This window comes from Engystomops pustulosus, chromosome 8 (assembly GCF_040894005.1).
Source record: "Engystomops pustulosus chromosome 8, aEngPut4.maternal, whole genome shotgun sequence".
NCBI lineage: Eukaryota > Metazoa > Chordata > Amphibia > Anura > Leptodactylidae > Engystomops > Engystomops pustulosus.
The window spans coordinates 95,210,558-95,231,364 of record NC_092418.1 but is presented as its reverse complement, the minus strand read 5'-3'; the positions used below and the strand labels follow the sequence as shown (position 1 = coordinate 95,231,364).

Here is a 20,807-nt window from a genome sequence, read left to right as displayed (position 1 = left end):
ATCAAACAATTTACAGTTTATCCATCTTAAGTCTTACCTCTCTAGCAACAAAGCATTCCATAGGATAAGTGAGGATTATTGTCATTGCATAGAAGAACCTTCCTGCTGTGGCCAGGTCATCATCCTTACAATAATTTTCAAACAAGTCTCCTGCAAAAAATGTATAAATAACATGTATTATACATGAATTTGGTCCATTTATTAAGTGTGTAGGCTCTACTGCAGTGGGAATATATGGTAAACTACTATACTCCAGATATTACTATCCAATACTCCAATATTATCTATCTATTATGTATTCATCCATCCATCTATCTATCTATCCATCAATCATACTGTATATTATATGATTCTGGGTCAAGGAAGGGTCTATGGCAGTGGTGGCGAACCTATGGCACAGGGGCCAGAGATGACACTCTCTGTGGGCACACAGGGTGTCTCCCAGGCACAGAGTTTGCCAGACATGGCACCTCCCTGCAGTCTCAGGAAGTCCAAGTAGTGCCCTGCTATTTTAAAGTGACCCATCCTGTGCTGATTATTCCTGTCTGATGAGTGAAAATGTGTGGACAGGGTTGGATCAGAGCTCCAAAATTCTGCTAGCAATAAGTTTGTTACTGACTAAATTGCCGTGTTGACACTTTGGGAAAAGCTAGTGTTTTTTGGGTCTCATTTTGGGCACTCAATCTCTAAAAGGTTCTCCATCACTGGTCTATGGGGATCATTGATCACAAATTTTTAGACTGTTTTTGCTGTTTCTTTTGCACAATTTTTTGTCACAGTTATTAAATTTGTCTCTAATTTTGGATGCAAGCAAAAATCCAGCACTTAGTGAGCGTCTGCGCCTTAACTGACATGGTGAATGGTTGGTCGGCAGATGTTTGCACAGCATCTATCACTATTGTGCACCTAAAAAGTCGCTAAAATACACCTACTCTGAGCAGCAATTGAAAAAAAACCCCTCCCTTTTCATTACTGGAAACAAAGGTTTACGCTTCCCAAATGAAAAATTTAAATGAATGCAACATGAAAAAATACTTCAGCGCAGCTTTAAAATGTAAAATTTCTCAAGTAACGACTTCATCCTTCTATCGGATCATCTCTGTTAGTGCGATTATTGTCAATCGCAATGAGCAGACCCGAAAATCAGATTCTATTTCCTGTACATAATAATAAAAAAGGCAAAAACTCATTTGAACAAGAATTTTTTTTTTTTCATATCTTTAACTTTTAGTCTCTGCACTTACAACAATGGGGCACATTTACTTTAGTACATTGTCTGACAATCGTGCACTGTGCCGCAATTCACTAAGATTGTGCGCCCGATATCCTGCATGTGTCGCTTCCCCGCTCAGGTCCGACACAGTTCACCTTCTTCTTCCTGGTGCATGTGAGTGCTTGATCTTGCGACACAGTTTGAAAGTTAAATTCCGCACTCAATCCAAATACGTCGGATCGTCAAACGGCCGCCCCACGATTTCTGTCGCATGGAAGTTTTGCCCAGGGCCCCACTTTGTATAGAACTGGCCCTGATTTTCATTATTCGATATAAAGGTCTCTGCTTCCCAAAATTAACTTTAACATGAAAAAATACTTCTCCACAGTCTTAAAATTTCATCATCTCATCTCTGCTTCGGAGCAGTTTAAAAACATTTCACCAGTAACCACTTCATCATTGTCTTGTCTTATTGTACAGATCTGAGAATATTATCAGACTCCATTTCCTGTACATTATAAAAAAAAGGCAAAGACTCATTTCAGCAAGTTTTTTTTTTTATCTGTAACTTTTAGTCCCTGCATTTGCATCACAATCGCTCTTTTTCGTCGGGTTTCCCGAAAATTACCGGTTTGTGCCGAATTGCCCCAGGTTTTTGGCACACACGATCGGATTGTGGCACATCGGCGCCAGCATGCATGCGATGGAAATCGGGGGGCGTGGCCATTGGAAAACCCGATGGATTCGGAAAAACCGCGGAATTAAAAATGAAGCCCTGTACGTTCTGTCACCTTTTTTGAATCTCATTCCATTATTAGTCTCAAATGAGATTTACTTTGTAGAGACAAATTTGGCGCAATATTAGGCGCAAATGAATCGGACATGCAACAATTTCAAAGCGCATTTACTAAGGCAGAACTAGATCCTTCATAAATCACAAGCCAAATAAGAGAACAAACCAGGTGCAAAAATAGGCAAACCTGAGACCCCCTATGATTAATGTCCCCTTTTGTTACTTTTTCCTTTGAAAGAAGAGTCTCCTCTTTTATATGAATCTAAATTTGTGTTTCTAAGTGTCAGTAAAACAAAGATATTGTGGCTCATTTACAAGTGAATGCCGCACTTTCATCGGGTTTCCCGAATATTTCCGATTTGCGCTGAATTGCCCCGGGATTTTGGCGCACGCGATCGGATTGTGTCGCATTGGCGCCGGCTTTCACGCGACAGAAATTGGGGGGGGGGGGCGTGGCCGTCGGACAACCCGATGTATTCGGAAAAAACGCGAAATTTTAAAAAGAATTTGTGTCGCAAGATCAGCACTTACATGCACCGGGAAGAAGCAGGTGACCTTCGGCGGACCTCGGCACAGCAGCAACACCTGGTGGACATCGGGCGCACGACCTTAGTGAATGCCGGAAGACTCGAATCCTCGTCGGACAACACGCCGCAGGATCGCGACTGGACCGGGTAAGTAAATGTGCCCCGTTAACTGTTAAAGTGTCATCGGGAGTGATTTTTATATATAAAAATCGCACCTAAAATCCCCACTTTAAACCTGAAGATCTCCGGATCCATGGCACCTGGAAACACATTTCTAGATTTATTTGAAAGACGAGATTCTCCCCTTTCAGGGGCCCTGGGCAAATACCCACTTTGCCTACCCATCATGTCGGCCCTGATGAAAAGGATGGGTTTTACGTTACAATTGGCATTTAAACAGTCTTCCTCATCATGCTGTTCACATTTTGACATCATTAGACCAAGACGACACCTAACAATTTATCATCAGTTCCTTGTCACTGGGAGGCTTCAACCAGGATGTTCTCAGACAAAAGTGGGCACTGAATGACCTCAAACAGAGTGTCCTGCATGGTCTCCCATTGTAAAACAATGGGATCGGCTGGGTCCTGTGTAGAAGCTTGTAACTTTTGTAACTCTTTACAATGCACGGAATATCAAATACTTACAGCAGGTTTTTAAGGGGTTAAATGTCCTATTTTCATAATATAATATCAATTCAGCATGAACTTCATAAATTTTACCTGTAAGCCAAATATCCTCAACTTTTTGTAGAATGAAAGGCATTTAGCAGGAACATATAGAACAATCATTTGTAGCATCAGAACTTTCCGCTCTTCCTTCCTCCTTTCAGGGAAAGTTAACAGTGTTGAAAGTTCAAGCGAGAATATGCAGAACTTTTGAGTTAATAATATAATGCTCTCCCTTTTCTCTTCGAAAATTTGCATTGGAAATCGCACATCAGCAGTTTTTAATCCAACTTTATATGGAAAAAATATTTTCATGTTTTCCATGAAACGCTGCTCATTTTTCAGCAGTGAGGATTAAGTGACTGTAAAGGGATCTTTGTGCGAGAAATAGAAAGTTTCCATTTAATTAGGATGATATCCAGTAACATTATCCCGTATTATGGGAATGCTAAACTATTGGATTTATTACTGATTCATAGAAAACAAAAAGTCTGTGGGATAAATAGATGGCTATGTAGAGAGGTAGATAAAAGGAGAAGTAGAAAGATAGATAAATAGAACGATAGATAGATAAGTAGAAAGATAGATAGATAGATAGATAGATAGATAGATAGATAGATAGAAAGATACAAGGGGGGGGGCATTACGGTATTTTTCGGACTATAAGGCGCACAAAAAATCCTTTAATTTTCTCAGAAATCAAAGGTGCGCCTTATATTTTTATTAATGAGGGTAAGCTTCTACTGGACATTTTATTAATGAGGGTGGACTACCGAACATTTTATTAATGAGGGGAGGCTGCTGCCAGCCATTTTATTAATGAGGGAAGGCTACTGGACATTTTATGAATGTGCATAGGCTGCTGCTGGACATTTTATTAAAGAGGGGAAGGTGCTACCAGACATTTTATTAATAAGGGGAGGATGCTGGACAGTATACATTTGGTATGAATATGGTGCTGTGTGTATTTGTCTGTGTAGTATATATGTGTATTATCAAGTGTAATATGTGGGATGGGGAGTGCCAGCAAGATTTTAGGTATAAGGGGCCTCCATGCAAAATTTGTCCAGGTGCCTACTGGGGTGTTATGCCAGTGTGGATAACAGATGGATAGGTAGATAGATAAATATAAATTATTTTGATAGATAGATAGACAGATAGATACATATATACATGGATAGATAGATAGATAGATAGACAGATAGATAGATCGATAGATAGATAGACAGATATGAGATAGATAGATATGAGATAGATAGATCGATAGATAGATAGACAGATATGAGATAGATAGATATGAGATAGATAGATAGATAGATAGATAGATAGATAGATAGGAGATACATGAGATGCATTTGGGCCCAGAGCCTTAGGGTTCCTATAAGATGTCTCTGGCCCTTCCAAAAAGACTATTGCTATAAATCATACATTATAGCTGCGGGTCTGATACAGATTTTTGCATTTGTCCATCAGTTTCCAGTTATGCCCCAGGATATAGAGCACATTATTGTGAGTGTCACTCCTGTACATTACCTTGTGTATATCCCGTGAATGTCACATATCCAAAGACAGAATACTGGACGCTGATAATAAGTGAGATTATCATTGACACGTGGGTAATATTGGACCAACTTTTGACTGTTCCTTTTTCAAGAGATCCGTAAATTAAAAAGCAGGCATGGTGGCACATGAACACTGCAAGAGAATGAATGGCTAATATTATTTTTATTATTGTTATTATTAATATTACAGATTATAAGCAAAGGAGATGTTGTCTTATGGATCAATCTCCTTCAGGCCAGAATATTTTTGTATTATGTCACTATTTGCAGGTATGGGTCTGCAGCAAATAGTTTTAATTTAAGGGGTTTCCTAACCATGAAACAATATGAGACCTGTATATGGCATAAACAATGAAAGAATCTATACCTGACTTATTAAATTCCCAACACTGCTTTCCCAACCATCCCGGGGCTTCAGGAGATAATGGCTGTTCAGCCAATCACTGAATGGGGCAAGTCAGTGCTGTTCGAGTGATTGGCTCACAAGCACTCACTGCCATTTCCTGCAGATGCAATAAGTAGAGAATAGCAGATAGTTGGAACAGCAGTGTTAGGGTAATTGGTAAGGTGAGTAGAGTCCATTTCATTCTACTACCCTTTCTCAGATCTCATTTCTAAAAACAATTTACACACGCACAAAAATTTACCAAAAGACATGACTCCGACTGCTTGAATCGCATTCCACTTTGCAAACACCCAGGCTCCATCGGTATGTGGTCTATGGTAGAAGCAATGACATTAGGTTAATATGTGATTCTACATTTTCTGTTGTTTAAAGGTGTTTTCTAATTTTATAATACTATTTGTTCATTCGCAATGAAAGCATATGATCAGCTTTCTTAGCTCCACCCATATCCCGATCCCTACATTGCACAAAGGTCCACCTCTTTGCAGTCCCAATCACATTGTAGTCTTGTCCTTCTATTTGGAAAACTAGCAGGAAATAAATCCACTTCTGAAGATAAACATACATATATACTCAAGTATAAGCCGACCCGAGTATAAGCTGAGACTCCTAATTTTACCACCTAAAACTGGGAAAACCTATTGACTCAAGTATAAGCCGAGGGTATAGATACAGCCAGCCCCTATGTAGTACACAGCCAGCCAGCCCCATGTACTATACAGCCAGCCCCCATGTAGTGTACAGCCAGCCAGCCCCATGTAGTATACAGCCAGCCCCCATGTAGTATACAGCCAGCCAGCCCCATGTAGTATACAGCCAGCCCCCATGTAGTATACAGCCAGCCAGCCCCATGTAGTATACAGCCAGCCAGCCCCCATGTAAGATGCAGCCAGCCAGCCCCATGTAGTATACAGCCAGCCTGCCCCATGTAGTATACAGCCAGCCATCCCCCATGTAATATACAGTCAGCCCCAGGTAGTATACAGCCAGCCCCCATGTAGTATATAGTCATCCCCCATTTAATATACAGTCAGCCAGCCCCATGTAGTATACAGCCAGCCAGCCCCATGTAGTATACAGCCAGCCCCAAGTAGTATACAGCCAGCCCCCTGCCAATAGCATAAAAAAAATAAACTCAATACTCACCCTCCGGCGATACTCACCCCCGATGCTCGCCGCGGCTCCCGATCCTCGGCGCAGTTCCCTGCGGCTCGTCTTCTTTGTTCTCTAGCCGGCAGAGTCACGTCCATGCTATCTGCCGGCGGGCGTATGTCATCAGCGGCGATGATGTGCAGATCGCATGGACGTGACTCTGATTGCTAGAGAACAAAGAAGAGGAGCCGCCGGGAACCACGCCAAGGATTGGGAGCCGTGCCAAGGATCCGGGCGCGGGAGGGTGAGTATTAAGTTTTCTTTTTTTTAATTGACTCGTGTAAAAGCCGAGTCAATTTTTTTGTGCTGAAAAACTCGGCTTATACACGAGTATGTACGGTATGTTTTAGAGCAATTTGTGCTTTTAGACTTTAACACCCAGTAAACTAACGAGGATCTCTAATGTGAGGTGGGAGCTGCCAGGCTCCATTTTAGAACTGCCCACTTGAAAATATAGATCATAATTAGCATATTGGATGCAGAAGCTAATAGAAATGATTGATCTGGAATTGTAGTGGCTAGGAAAGAAATTCCAACTGCAATGTAATCTGTGGTGTGGTGTCAGGGATTCAAGTTCAAAAATGGCACTAGGAGCTGGATACTAAAGTAAGCAGCTCCTAGTGCTACAACAGTTCCAGAAGTGTTACGCTGCTAGCATTATCGGAAACCTCCGATAACGCTAACAAACATCGCTGCGCTGTACACTGGAAATGCCAGACCACCCTCAAAGCGGTCCGGTGTATTTATGAGGGGGCGGTCCAAGGTGCTGCCTCTTCTTCGGACCGCCCTACTCACTCCATAGGCCAGAGGTGACTTCCGCGTGTCATGCGGCAGTCGCCGCCCCTAATCCCGCCCCCTCATTAATACGCCGGACCACTTTGAGAGTGTACAGCACAGCTGTGTTTCCGATAACGCTAGCATTGTAACACTGCTGCGTTTGTTTTAGCAGTAGGAGCTACTGATAGGTGCACTTTTGGCAGTATTTTATCTAGACACTATGGACACAGCACCCAGGGCGGTTTTTGTTGGGGTGGAGGGCAGTGGGGGTTCATTACTGGGAACATCACTGGCCACTGGAGGTAGCACTGTGACTACGTCACTCGGGGGAAATCCTGTGACTAATGGGGACACCAGTGTGGCTACTGGGGGCTACTGCGGCAACATCAGTCAGAATCTTACAGACAGACCAAGGAAATTCTGCAATAATGACGATAGTGATACAAACATTGACAAATTATACTCCATACTGCACCTAGTGTCCGTATACTGTACATATATACTACCCTATTCCCACCCACGCTGTTGGAGAACATTCATGTGAAAAATGTAGAAGACTGAAAGCTTATTAGAAAATCATTCCTTATCATCCATTTCCTCGAATTTCCCACTCGCAGCCCACACACTCAAGGAAAACATTCTGCACTTTGATTCCCAAGCTCCGCTCTTCAGGGCCGCTCGTTCCCACAGTAAGTCAGTTATTTGCTTTTAGCGCAGTTGTTTACACAGCTATCCTATCAGCGGACGGCACCGGCTACACAAATCAAAGAAAATTCTCTGATACGGAAAAGCTTGGACTGGTATTTATTAATTACTTTTTTCTTAAAGGGCCAGTAACAATTAGTTCGCTGCATTTAGGGCCGGATTAAGGGTGGTGGGGCCCCTAAGAAAGTTATTCCTTTTTTTTTTTAAATAAAGTTTGCCGCACAGCTTCTTCATCCACACCTCAGCTGCCACAAATCACCCCTTTAACACCCCCCAGAATATACTCCTATGTCTTCCATCCCACACAGTTAGCTATATCCCCTTATACCCCTGCTACACTCACCTGAGGGCACTAACTAAACTCTATTCACTGTTCATAGTTGGAATGATGGGGGACCCAGACCTGACCCGTGAGGTTCTGAACATTCACCCATGAAGCTCTGCTGCCTTTTTCAGTGCGGTTGAGTCCAGGACAATATGTACTGGATAGCACTTAAGCAAAAGTAGAAGCATGTAGAATGGTGCCCCACCCCTTCCTATGGTGGGGGGCATGGGGCTCACACCCCAGGTGCTTTTTCTATAATCGGGCCCTGGCTGCATTAAAGGAAGACTCCAGTCAAAGCTAATTCATAGAATAATTCATAGTCCAGGGCCTGAATGGAGGAGCATGACTCATTTTCATTGTATTCCTAGAACCTTGCTAGATATTAGGGTGGAAATTTAAAATACACCGGTGCCCCTGGCCACTCTGGTTAGTGGGTGGTGCGGCTGGCAAGCAAAACTACACCAGATTGGACCTGGCGTAAAAACCACCAAACCAAAGTTCGTTGGTTTTGCAAAAGAACGTGTCCCCCCCACCAGCTGCCACGCCCCTCTATGCCCCCTCCACACCCACATTGCGTGGATGTGGCGTATTCGTGATCGTAACTGCACTGCACAAGAATTCGTGATTAATTCACTGCTTCTATGCCAGAAAACTTGTGTAGAACCAGTAAAAAACTCCCCCCTAGAGTCATGATGTCCCTACAGGCCCTGCACAAGGTATATTTCAATTAATCAGCTCTGAATGGAGTATTCCTTAAATAGTCAACCAATCAGTTGTTACTATTACATATAAAATGTATTAGATCAAATTAGTCAAATGGGTGTTGACTAGTCTTAAGAGGGCCATTCAAGTTTGGTGCCAGGTTCGGCTCAAGACTCCCCTTCCCAATTTACACCCGCAGCCAGCAGCATTTAAAGTCGGATCTAGCCTCCCGGCAAAGCCATTTTTGGGATGATCGTTGCTCTCCGATGATGTCATCGCAGCCTCAGGGTGTGCTGGGGAACCAATATGCGAGCACGTCCATAGTTACAGGCTTATTGGGCTATTGCGGCTAAACTTGCTCCCTGTACAAGCCATACAACTGCAACACCCTCGCCGATGCAAGGCGGAGGAGTGGTTGCGAATACGTCCCACCATGTAGCTTGCAGCCTGTGTAGGGTCTAGTCAGCCCCACAGCATGTCACTACATCACACTACATAGTCCTTATAGGACACAGGGGAACATTGCAGTGGTAGATCCTGCCTGGTAAGGCAGGAGTTAAGTGTTTTGTGTGATGTCATATGTGTCATCCAATCACATGTATTACACTCTGTTTTCTGTAAGCTGAGATGTAATTGGAGGAGCAGCCACCACCTGACCAGTGGGGAGTAACCAAACCCCTGGCCAGGAATGTTCTAGAGGCAGTTCCAGTCAGACCAGAGAGTCTGAAGAACACTTGTCAGTGCAGCTAGCACATCAGACCAGAGCAAGTGAGCCCAGCTCCCTGCCTGAAGACTGTAGTGAGACAGTTAGTTAGGAAAGGGATATCATCCTACCTCCAAGGGTGATATCTGAAGCAACCCAGGACAAGCTGAAGCATCCTACAAGGACACAGCTACCTCCCAGCCTGCCCTCTGCATCCAGGCTGGCTTTCTACATCCTGTGGCTCCCTCCAACTGCATCTCAGCACTCCACTACTCTGTTAAAGGCACGTTGCTGCAGTTCCTGTCGGGATGTTGGCAAGAAATGATGAGGGAGAGGCTGCTATAGCAGATCTCCCTGGGGCAACCCTTTGGTGTCTAGAGTATAAGTCTCTGTGTGGTGGACAGGGTGCCTGTGATGATGGCAACTGTAGTAGCAGGGACCAGACGGAGGCAGAGGTTGAACAAAAACAACTTACAGTTCTTTATTGGAACCGACAGGAACCGCAGCAACGTGCCTTTAACAGAGTAGTGGAGTGCTGAGGTGCAGTTGGAGGGAGCCACAGGATGTAGAGCGCCAGCCTGGATGCAGAGGGCAGGCTGGGAGGTTGCTGTGTCCTTGTAGGATGCTTCAGCATGTCCTGGGTTGCTTCAGATATCACCCTTGGAGGTAGGATGATATCCCTTTCCTAACTAACTGTCTCACTACAGTCTTCAGGCAGGGAGCTGGGCTCACTTGCTCTGGTCTGATGTGCTAGCTGCACTGACTCCTCAGAGTCTGACTGCTCTCTACAAGTGTTCTTCAGACTCTCTGGTCTGACTGGAACTGCCTCTAGAACATTCCTGGTAAGGGGTTTGGTTACTCCCCACTGGTCAGGTGGTGGCTGCTCCTCCAATTACATCTCAGCTTACAGAAAACAGAGTGTAATACATGTGATTGGATGACACATATGACATCACACAAAACACTTAACTCCTGCCTTACCAGGCAGGATCTACCACTGCAATGTTCCCCTGTGTCCTATAAGGACTATGTAGTGTGATGTAGTGACATGCTGTGGGGCTGACTAGACCCTACACAGGCTGCAAGCTACATGGTGGGACGTATTCGCAACCACTCCTCCGCCTTGCATCGCCGAGGGTGTTGGACAACCATTAGCAATTTTTTAGTGCATAGTCGTTACCTTACAATTTTGTCTTTTACCTGGAATTATATCATTATATATCATCATTTATGTTTATGTGGATTTTTCAATTTGGATTAATTGACAACCATCTGTATAGGGATAAACATTTTTTAAAGATAACATTTTTTGTTTGGGAATTTCTCATAGAAAGGTTTTCTGGAGAAGCCTTTTGTAGATTTAAGTGTAGTTTCATTTTTATGTGTCTGGTGAGTTAATCAGTTCATATGGAAAGGAGATTATAATGTTTTCTTCTTTTTATAGGTAAATAATGGTGCACTGTCTCACCCTCCCCTTCCCCCCTCAGGAAAGGATTAAAGGGCACCTACCACCACAAATCTACCTATAAAGGTAGATCGGGTGGTAGGTGGATCAATAGGACGTGAGGATAGCCCTTTTAAGGGCTAATCCTCACGTCCCCGGAATGATTTGAAAACTTTTATTGCCCCAATATTAAAATTTTCTTATGCGGCTACTGGGGCGTGGAGTAGCCGCATCTGAGGTTACACGAGGCGGCTACTCCACGCCCCGGTAGCCTCTTTTCTCCTCCTACCAAAAATCTTCGGCGCGCAGCTACGAGGAGCTGCGCGCCCTCGTCCGGCACATCTGCTGTCTGCGCATGCGCAGAACAGCAGGCCCGTGCCTGTGCAGCTCCGACTCCGTAGCAGTGACCGCGCAGGCGCGGGCCTGCTGTTCTGCGCATGCGCAGATGTGCCGGACGAGGGCGCGCAGCTCCTCGTAGCTGCGCGCCGAAGATTTTGGTCCTGAAATGTCTCTTGTGTAAATGTGTATTGAGAGCAGGAACAGATGTGCAACACCCTCGCCGATGCAAGGCAGAGGGGTTGTTGCGAATACATCCCACCATGTAGCTTGCAGCCTGTGAAGGGTCTGATCAGCCCCACAGCATGTCACTACATAACACAGATGAGCACTGCAGCGGTAGAGTCTGCCTGGTAAGGCAGGAGTTAATTGTTTTATGTGCAATTCCAGCAACCAATCACATGTGTTATACCTTATGTCTGTAAGCTGAGATGTAATTGGAGGAGTAGCCACCACCTGACCAGTGGGAGTAACAAAACCCCTGGTCAGGAAACTTCTAGAAGTCAGTCAGACCAGGGAGTCTGAACAGTCAGTTTCCAGTCTACTTCAGACTGAGGAGTCAGTGCAGCCAGCACACCAGACCAGAGCAGGAGAGCTCAGCTCCCTGCCTGAGTGGAGTGAATTAGGCAGTGAGAGGAAAGGGGTATCATTCTACCTTCAAGGGTGATACCTGAAGCAACCCAGGACAAGCTGAAGCATCCTACTAGGACACAGCTACCTCCCAGCCTGTCATTGCATCCAGGCTGAGGATCTACTCCTGTGGCTCCCTCCAACAGCATTCTACCATTTGTCAAAGCACGTTGCTACTGTTCCTGTCGGTTCCCATAAAGAACTGTAAGTTATTTTTGCTCAACGTCTGCCTCTGTCTGGTCCCTGCTACTACGGCTGTCACCCTCACGGGCACCCTAACCACTACACAGGGACTCATACTTCAGACCCCAAAGGGTTGCCCCAGGGAGAACTACTATAACAGCCTCTCCCTCATCATTTCTTGCCAAGACCACCCTGCTGGAGACCTGCCAGGCTGTAGGACAGCCCTCCGGTTCCCCATACCAAGCACCGTGACACTAGCGTGCCTAGGCCGCAACCGCCAGCCACTCAGGTACTGCGGGCCCAGGCTGACTCCAGGCCCCAAGAAAAGGCTAGGCCCCGGTGGGGGATGTTGCAGATGTAACAGGATTTCATGTGTAAAGGTCCTTCCGAATATAAAATTTGGTGGCTGGTTTGGGTGGCATTGGCCCCCCTAGAAGGATTAGGCCCCGAGCTACCACTCTAACAGCCTATATTATAATCCACTACTGTCCCCCTCACTATGCCGTAACGTAATTTCACTAAAGTAGAGGAATTTATAGCATAGGGTGGGAGGGGGGAAGTGCTCCAGCATGCAGCACTGTAAGCTGCTGCATGGAGGGACTCTGGTAACTTCAGACTCATTGGGCATAATTTAAAAAGTTGATTATAGAAGGAAGGAAGTCACGGATAACAAATATAAGATTACTACAGTCTGGATGTATGAGTCGATGGGCCTGGTTTATCATGCTGGAATTTGATAGTAAATTTCCTTTTAGATTTCTCTTTTAGATATCTTATGTAAATGTTCTATTGTTAAATCGAGCAGAACATCTATAAACCATGAACCATTTTCCACATATTTGAAACAAAAATCAGATAGTTCAGGCTCATGGAAAATGAAAAGAAAGCAAAAGTTTCCGCCAAGTGTCAGAGACATGTTTCATGACATCTGTGACTTTCAAAGCACAAAAGCTGCATAAACACACGGGATGTGCTGCAGTCATGTCTACTTTCCATTCATGCTGGGAAGGGATATGAAGAAAAAGCCTTAGGGTTGCTGCCCCCTTGTGGTGATTGTAGGGATATCTAGCTGTAAGAGATGATGCTGCAGTACAGTATTATAGTCTTAATATGCATTGGGCACTTGGGTAAAGAAATCTTTAGATCCTCCATTTCCCCAACCTACTTTGTTTCTTACCTACCTAAAGTCAACATCCCACATCTACCCTAACGGCATCTTATTTGTCCTTATTTGTGACTGTACCTATAGTGTGACATCATAATCTGTGACATCATCTATTGCCAGTAGTAATGTAATGATGGGTCAGTGTTATCTATATAGAGGACATTGTACAGGGAGGGGAGGAGATAAGCTGTGACATCATCTATTGTCAGTAGTGATGTAATGATGCGTCAGTGTTATCTATATAGAGGCCATTTTACAGGGAGGGGGAGGAGATAAGCTATGACATCATTTATTGTCAGTAGTGATGTAATGATGGGTCAGTGTTATCTATATAGAGGTCATTGTACAGGAAGGGGGAGGAGATAAGCTGTGACATCATCTATTGTCAGTAGTGATGTAATGATGGGTCAGTGTTATCTATATAGAGGTCATTGTACAGGAAGGGGGAGGAGATAAGCTGTGACATCATTTATTGTCAGTAGTGATGTAATGATGGGTCAGTGTTATCTATATAGAGGTCATTGTACAGGGAGGGGGAGGAGATAAGCTGTGACATCATCTATTGTTAGTAGTGATGTAATGATGGGTCAGTGTTATCTATATAGAGGTCATTGTACAGGGAGGGGAGGAGATAAGCTGTGACATCATCTATTGTCAGTAGTGATGTAATGATGGGTCAGTGTTATCTATATAGAGGTCATTGTACAGGGAGGGGAGGAGATAAGCTGTAACATCATCTATTGTCAGTAGTGATGTAATGAAGGGTCAGTGTTATCTATATAGAGGTCATTGTACAGGGAGGGGGAGGAGATAAGCTGTGACATCATCTATTGTCAGTAGTGATGTAATGATGGGTCAGTGTTATCTATATAGAGGTCATTGTACAGGGAGGGGAGGAGATAAGCCATGACATCATCTATTATCAGTAGTGATGTAATGATGGGTCAGTGTTATCTATATAGAGGTCATTGTACAGGGAGGGGGAGGAGATAAGCTGTGACATCATCTATTGTCAGTAGTGATGTAATGATGGGTCAGTGTAGTCTATATAGAGGTCATTGTACAGGGAGGAGGAGATAAGCTGTGACATCATCTATTGTCAGTAGTGATGTAATGATTGGTCAGTGTTATCTATATAGAGGTCATTGTACAGGGAGGGGGAGGAGATAAGCTGTGACATCATCTATTATTAGTAGTGATGTAATGATGGTGTTATCTATATGTTTCCAAAGTCGCAGCTTTTATCACTTTTATTTTCATAGTTAATAAATCCACAAGGTTCGTCCCTGAAGTTGATTAAATTTCCCTTAGTTTCCTTCAGTTTTTTTTTATGATTGTTTACAGTACATATGACAGAATAATTCTTGGTATGTTAAATCTCTATGACAACAGGGACACTGCAACCGGCACTTTACTCTATGGATATTTTTAATTTAGAACATTTTGTGAACGTGGGCATCTTTATTGTTTAAAAAAAACTCAAAACAAGAGATTATTTAAGGATAAAAACTTAAAAAAGATAAGTTTAAGATTATTTGTTACTAGCTGCAGCCCCCGGCATTGCCCAGGATAGTAAATATCTGCTCTTATCTATCACAAAATAGAATGGGTTAACAAAAAATATTTTTCTATTATATCTATCTCTAGCTCTTTCTATCTCTCTCTGTCTCTCTTTGTGTGTCTTTCTCTTTGTCTTTCTATCTATCTGTCTCTGAGTCTTTGTCTTTCGGTCTCTCTCTGGCTGTCTCTGTTTCTCTCTGTTTCTCTGTCTGTCTGTCTCTCACTAGCTGTCTCTCTCTCTGGCTGACTGTCTCTTTCTCTCTCTATCCATCTTACCTCACACATAAGTGTCTTACACTCAATAGGGCTCATTTACTAAGGGTCCATCGGACGCATCTTCGCCTGGTTTCCCGATGATTTCCGCTTTGCGCCAAATTGCCCCGGGAATTTGGCGCACACGATCGGATTTTGGCCAATCGGGGCCAGGTTGCACGCGACAGAAATCGGCCGCCGTGGCCGCCGGACAACCCGACGGATTCGGACTACGAGCTGGATTTAACAATTAGAAATGTGTCGCAAGACACGCACCGGGAAGAAGCAGGTGAACTCCGGCGGACCTCGGTGCAGAAGCGACGGATGCAGGAATTCAGGTGCAAGAGCTACATGAATCGCACCGGACCCGAATCCTCGTCGGACAACGCACTACGGGATCATGACAGGACCGAGTAAGTAAATCTGCCCCATTATCTATATTAACCAATCATAGCTCAGAGCTCTTATTAAGACCTGTGGCAAAATAGCAGCCAATCACGGCCCAGCTTGTAACTGCCACAGCAGCAGCAGACAATTGGTGATTGTAAACACGATGGTACAGATTCCTTTAGAGGACATACAGTACATACACACTCACATATATTAGATTGTGCTGTTTTTTGTGACTTCACCACATGACGTTCCAATGTCTATTCACCATATGTCAGGAATCTCTGCTGTATATATATGTCTTCATACAAGGAAAGATTCTTTCTTCAGTGACCTCCTCCATATCCTACATGCTAAGGATACTAAAGATCCTCAGCCGATTTTCCCATGGTTTCCAAAATATTCTGGATGTAGTAGACATTCAGTATAAAACCCATACTAAAACGGGACCCCAAATAATTTCTGTTCTCATGATCTGTGAGAGTCCCAGCAGTTGGTCCCTTTCCGATTAAGAAGTTATCCCCTATCCTGTGGGAATAACTTCCTTAGTTGGGACAACCCCTTTAAGGTGTTAAGGTAGGTAGATGTATGTAACAAATGATGTAGAAGTATGAATGACCTGTCTCTTCATAATTCCTTTATATAATCTAGTACTGTGGTATTTGTATATATGCATTCTCTGGGTTATATCCCATGGCTTCTACTCTATAATGTCACACACAAATATATGGGAAACTGTCCTGTGGGTCTAATCATCTATAAACTTTTTTTCTGACATTTAGATTATCAAAGGAGATCTACCATCTAAATCCTTCATGATAAACCAGGGACACTTACTCATAGATCCAGGCACTGTGACTGTGGTCATCTTCTTATATTTGTTATCCACGGCCTCCTTCCTTTTAAAATCAACTTTTAAAATCATTCTAACGAGCCAGAAGGGCCTGAGGGGCGTTACTAGAGCACCTCAGTGCTGCAGATTCACAGGCTGTTATACTGTCTCCTCCCCCTGCACCCTCAGCCCCTCCCCCTCTCATAGTAAACCAGCATTGTACGCCAGTGCATGCCCCCCACCAGGTACATATCCTGATCTATCTGGCAAGGTTTGTGGTACTCTGTAAGCCAAAGTTCTGAAGATTGCTGCCCATTTTTTGTCTTCTGGTACTTCTAAATGATTAACCCGTTAAATGAATATGTAATATTATACAATATTATTAGACTTTTCTCTATAAACCAACATCATACACAGTATAATCCTGAAATGGTGATATGACCGTATAACATAAGTTACATGGTATTTATTGATGACAATTTATTTCCTATATGTACAAAATCATTACTTACATTGTCAAAGTGGACGTTCTTGTGATAACTATCAGCAGGACGATTATTGTGAAGAGTAGGGACATCAGAGATACCTACAGATAAAAAACAATCAGTCTACAAATCCTCTTTATTGGAAGGGTCTACTCATCATGTAGTTATTACACGGTTGTACTTCCAGCAATTTAATGTAGAGGGAACCTGGCAGCAAATATTTCATTTCCACACAGCGCCACCACAGGTAACATGAAGCATTACAGTGTAGCCAGGAACAGGTCAGGTCCATTGCAGAGATATAGGTACTTTGTAACTATTCTGTTCATAGTAAAGTATCATGAACCCGGTGATGCCGCTGGCTGGGCCACCAGTCCCTTCTCTTCCTGCTGCTCGTATCTCTATGGCTGTTGGTGTTGTGCTCCTTTCCCTATCTTGCTAGTGTAATGCAAAGGGGTCTCTATCAAGTGTATAACTGGCCCAGCGGAAGATCTGTTGGGTCCAAGCTGGAGCCAAATAACGACCCCCACAAATTCAGGAGAAAAAGACCCAGTTTGGAGGCTGAGAGGGTCTACATCCTAAGGCTTGGTGCAGAGTGGGCCCCCAAAATCTAGTTGGCCAATGTAAACCTAGTCCAACACTATTCTTATGTGAACCTGTTTCAAGACCTTGGACCTATTTCTCATACCTTACTCTTTACCCCCAGCTCTGCTCTAACCTGATGCTTGACCACTGAGATGATTATTTTAGCTGCCCCGACCTTGGCCTATACTCTTACCACACTTTTGTGGTTCCTTTAGTGCCACTAACTGTCTTCAAACTCATATCCAAAATAAATCCTCTGCTTACAAATGTCTACATACAGGGGGGCCCCTTTAGGACAGGGGCCCTTGATAAATGCCGAGTTTGCCTCCCCTAAACGTCAGCCCTGTGTGTGGTAGCAGGCAGAACTGTATCAGAAATGTAAGATCTGTCACTCAAAGTGTTCATATTAAAAAGATCCTTCAAGGGAGGGAATATTATGCACATCAAAAAGGAATGTTTCCTTCCGGTACCTTTCCCAGTCTTTGCATGTTCCTGTATAACGCTATAGGAAGAGTAATGGCGATCGTTGTGCTCAAGATGGCGAAATGGCGGTCAGCGAGGATGCTTCTAGATGTAACTACATAAAAGAAATATCAGAGGTTTTATCATATGGCATATAGAGGTTTATCTATTAGTCTATCATTTGGAAGACACTATGGTTGTAAAAAAGCTACATTTTTTTACAGCACAACAACTTATCTTATGTAAGGTAAGTGTCTCCATGACATTATATATACATATATGGGGGGATTTATCAGGGCTTGTTCACCCGGCACCTATTCCCCCTTTACAGCTCCACCAAGCCAAATGGACTTTGGAGGGACAAGAATGGGGCATGTTCTGAGGGGGTGCAGGCTATACATTCTATGTCAGGCCGGACCTGGTGTTGGAAAGAACCTCCTTATAGAAATGGCGGGTGCCGGGGCGGTGGTTGTACCAGTGTATGATAAATGCCCCCATAGTCTTTTTTTTGTCACTGGTTCCCCTTCTCCACCACCTGGGCTTAGAGATGGCTGTGCCGGGATGGGGAGTGGGCCGGAGTGGGACAGGAACGCCCAGCACCTGTACACTGGCTATAGCAAAAGCCTATGTCAGGTCAGGGTGCAGGTAAAAGTGCAATTCTACACCAAGCAAGACCTGTCGTAGAACTGTGCTGGGTGCACTATAACACGCTCACCTCACAGGTTATATATCAAGAGACCAGACTGTGTTCAGTGCGGCCTTAAGGGTGGGGCCAAAATCAGGTACTGATTCACAAAGTGCCAATGTTTCATACATCTGCCCCATAGATAAATAAAAAATATCATTATAAAGACTACATGGGGGTTATTTATCTTTATTTTCCTTCCTTTTTTATTTATTTTCTTTCATTAGTTTTTAAGGCACGGAAAAAGTGAGATTGATAAATTATCAAAGTAGCAGATGGAAAAAACACAGGCAAAATCCAGCCAAAACAGAGATAAGATAAATGACCCCCATGTGAGAATACAGCCCTATATGACATGTTTCCAGTCATGCTCACTCCAATAATATGACACAAGGAGACTCACCTCCTGGGATTCTTTGAAATATTTTCGGTAAAATGTCTCCTGTGATGATATTGTAGCTGATCATTGCTGAAAAATATGGCAGCACAAGGTAAGACCGAGCCATTTTTTTGTCAACGTGGGCCTGTGTGTTGTTGTTATTTTGGAGGAGGACATGGTTTTTCTAGATGTTTATTTTAATAAAGTGTTTCTGAATTTTTTCAAGGCCCCTTGCACACCCAGGCCGTACCTGGGCATAGCATTAGGCCGGGTAAAGGGAGAAGGGAGTGAGTGCTCCACACCCCTCTCCATAGGCAAGCAGACGACCACACACAGATGGCACTGATAAGGTGCAGTGAGCAATACAGCCATTCAAAGGTTTGACTGTATCGCCTATTGAAGTAAATGTGGCCATGTGCTACCCATATTAAAACAGTACGGTACGGGTAGCACATGGTCATGAAAAAAACGTTTTTGTGCATGAGGCTTAACAAGAGGACCACAAGAGGACTTAACACCTTGCCGACCGAGGACGAACTATATCGTCCTCGTGCGGCAAAGGGTGTATGGAGAGAGCTCACAAGCTGAGCTTTCTCCATACACACCGGGTAATGGCTGTATAAAACAGCCAACACCCGCCTGTCACTGCCGCGGTCGGTGCTGGCACCAATCACGGCAGTTAACCTGTTACCTTACCGTTATATGCGCGCCGCCATCTTGGATGGCCGATCGCCGCCCCCCCCTGGAACGCCATCGCGATCCATTACTATGGCAGCCTAGAGTCTCATTGAGACTCGTAGGCTTGCCATGTGTAATGATTTCTATTAGCCAGCAGAGGGCAGGCTATTAGAAATCATAGTAAATTAGCTATATACTGCAATACAGTAGTAGGTAAAAGGGACCCCAAAGTATTGCAATTAAAGGGCAGAGAACAAAACTAAAATAAAATCTAAAAAAAAAATTAAAAACATATGCAGAAGATTCTTTGTGAAATAATAACCACTAATATTCTGATATTCTATAAGTAAGTAGACAATGAAAAAAATCAGCAGGTTTTTATGTCTCTAGTTCTAGCAGTAAGTAAAAATATCCCTACCAGCAAAGGGATATAAAAACTGGAGCACCGATAGCAGCAGATATCCAGGAAATCCGAATGTCCTGCTGACGAGGGCTTGATACGTGCTGGTGCCTGACATCCCGCCTGCCTTGATCAGCAGAATCATAGAATAATCTGTAAAACATAAGGGTCAGGTGGGATGTCATATGAATGCAAACATCTCATTATTGCAATATGTTAGTAATCATCCCATGGAAAAATATTGGGGCTGATGTATTGAAACTGGTGCTTTGTGTGCCCCTATTAATTAGGGATGAGCGGACCTATTCAGTGCACCAAGCACTTGGTGCACCGAAGCAGCTTCAGATATAAACATTAAAAAGTGTTTAAACCGCGATACAGCGGTTTAGGACATTAACAAACATAAGCTCCGGCACCAGCTCACCCTGAACTGGTGCTCGGTATTTGCAGCTTACACCTACCATATCAAGTGGTAGGTTTCCTTTAAGGATAAGGGCTAAGTGGGTAAATTTGCGTTAATTTGCATGACAGGTTCTCTTTAAAGGATTTCACACTTAAAAAGAAATATTTTAAAACATTCCTCTGTTTTCTGCAGCATGTGTAAATATTTAGATCTGTAAATCACATTCAGACATTAAAGGCTGATACAATTTTATCCTTAATGAACCCTTTTATAAATCTTGACTGATGGAGTCAGAAGGGAAAATGATGAGACCTCTAGTGGTCTGTTTGGAGACTGCAGTTTACAAACTAAATATACATGCAAAAATAATTCAATTTGTTAGGGGGGCATTTATTTCCCTTCATT

The 20,807-nt window shown here is 43.6% G+C and overlaps 1 protein-coding gene across 1 annotated transcript in view; it reads right to left on the bottom strand.

The window, feature by feature from the left end:
• Nucleotides 1–20,807, bottom strand: part of SLC38A11 (solute carrier family 38 member 11) — a 40,803-nt gene that overhangs the window by 5,770 nt on the left and 14,226 nt on the right. The window contains exons 4-10 of the mRNA XM_072122670.1: nt 20,018–20,152; nt 18,946–19,011; nt 17,866–17,972; nt 16,838–16,911; nt 5,411–5,481; nt 4,735–4,896; nt 38–150 (exon numbers count right to left, since the gene is read on the bottom strand). Coding sequence (XP_071978771.1) covers nt 38–150; nt 4,735–4,896; nt 5,411–5,481; nt 16,838–16,911; nt 17,866–17,972; nt 18,946–19,011; nt 20,018–20,152 — 728 coding nt within the window. The remainder of the gene's footprint in view (nt 1–37; nt 151–4,734; nt 4,897–5,410; nt 5,482–16,837; nt 16,912–17,865; nt 17,973–18,945; nt 19,012–20,017; nt 20,153–20,807) is intronic.